The sequence below is a fragment of the Otolemur garnettii genome, unplaced genomic scaffold (genome assembly GCF_000181295.1).
Source record: "Otolemur garnettii isolate 467f Iridium unplaced genomic scaffold, OtoGar3 scaffold00007, whole genome shotgun sequence".
Lineage (NCBI taxonomy): Eukaryota > Metazoa > Chordata > Mammalia > Primates > Galagidae > Otolemur > Otolemur garnettii.
This window is the reverse complement of record NW_003852402.1, coordinates 19707005-19714043: the sequence shown is the minus strand read 5'-3', so window position 1 is coordinate 19714043 and position 7039 is coordinate 19707005. Positions and strand designations below refer to the sequence as shown.

General features: G+C 39.3%; 1 protein-coding gene across 1 annotated transcript in view; it reads right to left on the bottom strand.

Moving 5' to 3' along the window:
- SLC5A8 (solute carrier family 5 member 8) overlaps positions 1-7039 on the bottom strand; it is a 43915-nt gene that overhangs the window by 24475 nt on the left and 12401 nt on the right. The window contains exons 4-6 of the mRNA XM_012801108.1: positions 4993-5060; positions 3929-4083; positions 643-783 (exon numbers count right to left, since the gene is read on the bottom strand). Of these exons, the coding sequence (XP_012656562.1) occupies positions 643-783; positions 3929-4083; positions 4993-5060 (364 nt within the window). The remainder of the gene's footprint in view (positions 1-642; positions 784-3928; positions 4084-4992; positions 5061-7039) is intronic.

Here is a 7039-nt window from a genome sequence, read left to right as displayed (position 1 = left end):
GTCCCCCTGGGCAGAGTGCCATGGCTTCACCACTCACAGCAACCTCCAACTCCTGGGCTCAAGCGAGTCTCCTGCCTCTGCCTCCCAAGTAGCTAGGACCACAGGCGCCCACCACAACGCCCGGCTATTTCTTGGTTGCAGCCATCGTTGTTGTTTGGCAGGTCCGGGCTGGATTCGAACCTGCCATCTTAGGTGTATGTGGCTGGTGCCTTAGCCGCTTGAGCCACAGGCGCCAAGCCTCCCTCTTCTTTTTTTTTGAGACAGAGTCTCACTCTGCCACCCTGGGTAGAATGCCGTGGCCTCAGAGCTCACAGAAACCTCAAACTCTTGAGCTCAAGTGATTCTTTTGCCTTAGTCTCCTGAATCGCTGGGACTACAAGTACCCACCACAACACCCGGCTATTTTTAGAGATGGAGTCTTGCTCTTGCTCAGGCTGGTCTTGAACTCCTGAGCTCAAAGCAATCCACCTGCCTCAGCCTCCCAGAGTACTAGATTACAGGTGTGAGCTACCATGTCCAGCCTCTCTTGGAATTTCTTGATACAAAAGGCTTGAACTTGAGCTATACTTGACTTACGGAGGTATTTCCATAAAGACAACCAAAGTGTTATTAATGATCTGTCCACCATAGTGTGTGACTTACATTTTTGCCTGGAATCTGCTTTTACAGGAAATATATCTCTGCACTTGAGATTGGTTAACACCGTACAGGCTGGTCCACGTGAAGGTACCTCCTATAACAATGGTCCAGAATGTGTGTCTTTGTAAAGGGTTAGGATCGAAACTAGATGAAAAAAAAAAATAGAAAACAAATCTGAACTGTTGACAAAAGACTAAAAATAATGCTCCTACACTATTTTTGGAAGCAAGCAAATGTACACACATACACATACATAAACATATGCAAATATATTTAGTAATATAAAAAGTAGAAATATTTCTGAATTAAGTTCATTGACATAAAAACTGTTATTTTCAGAGATCTGGAAATTCTAATAGGAATTGGGAGAATCTGAATGGTCCAATCATTCTGAACATTGACATAAATTGCTCTCCTATAGTCTTGAGAAACTGTTGTGTAAACAAATTTGACATGCTATAATCAGAGAACATGAAACACACAACATGGGGAGGATACATTCCTACCTGCACCACGGTAGTAAAATGAACACAAAAGGGACACATTTTGTGTATATAATTCCCCTTTCAGCACAGGTAGTCATAGTGTTAATATATGTTCAAGTTCAAAGAGTCTGTCCATAATGCAATCTAAAGGTTTTCATTTTCTAAAATTACCATATGTCATTATAATCACTCTTTCTCAAAATGCTGCATGCCTTAGCTAAACACTAACAGTTTAAAACCACTTTATGACACGTGCAAAAGCCCAAAATATTGTTACAAAGAAAGCTTCAGCTTCATTCTTGAAATATCCTTTAACCATTTTTATTGGAAGGAATGACTCTGTTCATCTCTGACACAGCATGTGAACTTGAAAACTTCCTGCAAAATTAACTTTCATGAACACGTCCTGAAAATTATGAAATAACTAGATTTCAAAATCCTTCAAATCCGTTTCTGAGATCAGTTGAATAAAGTGTTTTGATGTGCATATCCTGGAATTCCTATGGAAATGTGAGAACTTAACACTTAATACAAAGTCTAAGAGTTTCAGGAGAGTTGACCCCATCTCCCATAGAGATAGCAGCTACCATATTAGCTAATGGAAGTGAAGAGCCAGGATTCAGTGAGCCATCTTAGAGAAGTCTGGTAAGACTTAAATCGCCCAATTCAGTGCTTTTAGGCAATATGGAATAGATATTCCATACAGAAAATACCAGCACAATATCCTCCTCTTCATCTATCTCAACCAGACCAGATATTTTGCCTGCTATATTCTCAAAAGATATCAGAATAACAAGAGATACTCTTAAAAAGTCTGAAATATCATATGATTTCTTATTATTACTTAATGGCTCTCAATCTTATAATCTAAGGTCATAAAAATGTCTGATCTTTTATTTTTTAGAATCTCTTCTTGATGTATATTATCACTTCAAAGCTGCAGAATGTGTGTTTTTTATATAAAGTAACGGTTATCTTGGAGAAAAATAATTGTTTACACACCCTCTCCCCTCAGCCTAGCCTACAAGGAAAAGATTTGGGAGTCATCAAGAGTAGTCATTGGCTATTTCTACTTTCTGGTCTTTTTCCCCTATTCTGGTGACAGCAACCCAGCCACCATGAAATAGTGTCAATGGCTATCAGTTAAAATATTTTTCTCTGCTCTAGCCAAAGGATGAACCATCATCCAAGGTAGGCAACTAGAGGCTCTTTCCCTTAGAATTAGAATATTAAGTCAAAGGAGAAAATAAATTATTACAGACATTCCTCAAAGAAATAAATATAGACTTACCATTTGACCTAGGAATCCTACGACTGGGTATCTACCCAAAGGAAAAGAAGTGATCTTATCAAACAAACAAACAAACAAACAAAAAACACCTGCACTGGAATGTTTATTGCAGCACTATTTACAATTACAAAGATGTGCTATTGACCTAAGTGCCCATCAATTACTGAGTAGGTTAACAAAATGTGGTGTATACTACATATATACCATGAAGTACTATTCAACCATAAAAAATAATCGATGTCTTTTGCAGCAATTTGGATGGAACTGAAGATCATTATCCTAAGTGCAGCATCCTAGGAATGGAAAAACAAATACCACATGTACTCTCTAATAATTTGGAACTAATCAATGGGCACACATGGGCACGGAGAGAGATGAGTCATTGGAAAGTAAGAAGGGAGAGGAGGAGGCGGATACAAGGACACGATTCAGGGGATGGGCACACTAATAATCCCGACTTAAGCATTCTAAAAGCTATTCACAAAACAAAAACCTTTGTGCCTCCTTAATGTTCTGAAATAAAAAAAAAATAAATTATGGTAAGCAGCTGAACGTGATTCAGTGCCGTTCCTTCCTGCAAATTAACAGATTGACCCTGTCCAATTTCTGACAAAGCTCTTCTCCAACTTTGATGCTTATTTTCATAAGACTCAAAAAGAGCCATCACAAGTGCAAAATGGCTTTTCTTTCTCCTTCACCAGTGACTTCAGATGGTCTGTCTCAAAGCAGGGCTGGTTAAAAAGAAAATAAGCTGGCTGAAGACAACACCAGTCCCTCCAGTCCCTTTCTGTACTGAATATGATGAGCAAGGACAATACTACTGACCCAAAGTGAAGGGGGTTTTAAATATTCTTTCAAACTGTGTGATATGTTTGGGATGAAATATCTAGTCTCTCCATTTTTCTTTCTTTAGGAAAACAGAACAGCTATTTAAGATAAGTTATAGTGTGTGCTATAGTATCACTTGAGACTTCAGGCAATAACTTTTCTAGTTAATTCTCTAGAAATAATCTATAATGTACATTATGTATATGCATATACATATGTATACATATGATGATAACACACAAACATAGTAAACTACATTAATATGCTATATGCTGTCAGGGAGAATATCAACCCTCACGGCTGATGAAAATGGAATCACTGTCTTTTGGTGTTTGTCCCTTTCCAAGAGGCTTCCTTTTCTTATCTTTCCACTTCTCTTACTATTTCTCCCTTCTAACCTATTCCGGACTTTACTATCTTGGAAAAAAATATTCTTTTGTGCTAAGTCCCTTCTCAGGAAGTAGCATCATCCTAAGAACGAGGTAGCTAAGTACCCTTTGTCTGTTTCAACCCACTAACAAGCGTGAAAAACTCTCACACGTTTCCTTGTCAGTTTCCTCTACCATGTCCTGGTGGTTTTTATGGTTCGTTTTAGAATGTAAACTGCCTAGCTCAATAAAGACATTATTTTTTCAGATAAAACAAAAGATATTTTCTCTTAACCTCAAGGTAAATAGCAACTTACTTCCAGAAGTTTAATCTTCCACCTTCATAGGCGTCACTTAAAATAGTGTCGATTCCGCCTTGAACCACCGCAGCCCGTATGATCACAGTCGCAAATCCAGCCACCATGATCCCAACTTGGAAAACATCTGTCCAGATAACAGCTTTCAGACCACCCTTTGAGGGGAAGGGATATTAGGATTAATGGTTCTATTAGAGATTATTAACCACGCGCTTACCTGCCACCGTGAACAAAAATAATGAAAACATGGATTTTGGCCAAGAGGTGCACTCAGGCAGATGGTAAGGGTGGGGGAACCTTCATGGAGAAGGAGATACTTATGCCAGCCTTCAGACATAAGCAGAGGCGAAGATGATGTTTACTTTGCCCTGGTAGCAGAGAAAACAGCATGGGCAAACGCATGGAGGGATCAAACTACATGAAATGCTAAATATGCCCAGTAATGTATTTGGGAACAAAGTGGAGTATGGTGTGGGGAAGATTGCTGGGGGAGAGATTTAGAGTCCAACTGCAAGTCATTATTGTGAATTTTATCCTCCGGGCAGGGCTGGTATTTAATCAACATGTATCCAGATAGTCGTACCAGTTGTTGAAAAACTAAAATTGTTTTATACTAGCTACTACCACAAACTTCCCCTTCTGGTCCTTATGACCTGAGCTGAAGCAGCCCCTTCCTGAGGACCCCCTTCTTCTACAAGATCAGCAAAGAAAGGGTTAACATCTAGAATACCAGAGATCCCAGAAGATTTGCCTCCCAGCCGAGGAGGAGCATGCCTGATAACTTCAGTGCCTGCCATCCTAGGGGCTGCCTTAGTCAGCACTGCCTATAACAATGGGAAGGCATCACAGGTTTCTAAGCTGAGGTATAATATGAACTGTAATAACTTGGCAACCGTAAGGATGAATCAGGCGATAAGATGAGCTCCCACTGTGATGGTTCAAATGAAACAAAAAAAGATCCCTTTATGATCGGGGAGGTCAGGAGTAGGTGCGCAGCACACAACTGGTGTTTTCAGTTTTGCACAGCAAGTAGGTGGAGTGTAAAGGGGTACATGCTGACGTACCAGCGTGCAGTAGAATGTGCAGACCACCCCGGTGGCCGCTACCGCGCCCCATAGATCAAATCCCGTGACTGTGGAGAAAACAGAATGCATGTGTTAATATAGCTGTGAAAGACGCACAATAAAAATACTTCCCACACATTCTCAGGGAAAGAAGCTATATCATTTATTGGGCTCCTACGTCCATACTCCCTTGCCTAAAACTGGGTCCAACTCTCATAAACATCACAAAAACCAAATGGATTTTGAAGTTTTATTTGATGAGTTGCTACCTGCAGACACCAGATACAGGTCCAATACTGGCTCAATTAAATGCGTGGAAAAGCATTTATGTTGTGACTAAGCTAAGAAATTGCTGGATACTGTAAGGTAGTTGAGGTTGTTGTTTGGAATGAGTGAGGTGGAAGGGTATTTGGCATCTTTCTCCCCCATTAGACAAGAGTCAGATAAACACACTATTTTGCCGGTCCTGGAAAGATGCATTACTGGCTGGGCATGGTGGCTTAAGCCTGTAATCCTAGCTCTCTGGGAGGCTGAGGCAGGTAGATTACTTGAGCTCACGAGTTCGAAACCAGCCTGAGCAAGGGTGAGACCCCCTATCTCTACTAAAAATAGAAAAACTGAGGCAAGAGGATCGCTTGAGCCTGAGAGTTGGAGGTTGCTGTGAGCTATGACAGCGCAGCACTCTACTGAGGGCAACAGCATGAGACTCTGTCAGAAAGAAAGGAAAGGAAAGGAAGAAGAGAGAGAGAGAGAGAGAGAGAAGCATTATTAAGATGCATGTTACTAAGAGGGGACCCAGCTGAAGTAAAGTTTGTATAATTTGCTACCATTTACCTGAGAAATGGAATAGTATACTATATTTTTTAAATGGAAGGATAAATTAAAACAAACAAAAACTAGTAACCTAGGGGAGAAGGAAACAGGGTAGAGGAGACAGGATATTAACTTAGACTTCTCTAAACATAGTCTGATTTATAGACTTGACTTTGCAACCATGTAAATATTCTACATAATTATACAACATTAAATTAGAAAAAACACTCCTCAAAATCGAAAGCAAAATGAAATAAATTGAACCTAACTGTAGGTCAAACTTGCAACATTACCACCCAGAAAAAATATTCCACAGACATTAAAACACAGTTTAACATACATCCCTACTGGGATAATACACCCTATGGAAAAAAGAAATAATTTCAAAGAAAAAAAAATTTTTACTGTTCCTGGCCATCATATCATCAGTTAAAATTTGGAATTGCTATTCTAAAACTAATACCTGGTGGTTATCAACTTTATATATTAAAATCAAAGGAAATTTTTTTTTAATTTCAGGTTATTGAGACACAACCAGGTCACAGTAATTGAAATTGTTAGGTATAGTCTCTCTTGTAGTTGTGTGCTGCACCCAGAAAGTATGCCATACACCCCCATTGTGTCCTTTAGATGGTACACACCATTCCCCTCCTCCCTCATTTCCCTTCCTTCCAACTTCAGTGGAATTAAGTTTTTCTCCTAGGTGGGTGTGTGTTAGATTGTCTACTGGCTTCAGAGGAGTTGAAACACATTCTTCCTAGGAAAGTACACAAGAATGGAAAAGCAATTATTCAATGTACCAGAGGAAACTTTTTAAATCCTGATAACTAGGCCACTCAACAGGCCAATTAACTGAAAACCAGAGTGGAGACCCAGCAAGCAGTATTTTTTAAAGCTCCCCAAGTGAGTCTAACGTGCCACCAAGGCTGAGGAATCAGAGGCAACCTGCTAGACAAGAATGGGATAATTTGAGCATCAATAATAGTATTAACCTTAACGGTGTGAAATAACACCGAACCTTTGAGTGCATGACTTCATAAGGATTTTTTCTTTCTTTCTTTTCTTTTTTTATGAAATGATAGCTGTGTACATTAATGCAATTATGGGGTACAGTGTGGTGTTTTCATATACAATTTGAAATATTTTCATTAAACTGGTTAACATAGCCTTTATGTCATTTTCTTAGTTATTGTGTTAAGACGTTTATATTCTACTTTTAGAAAGATTCACTTGT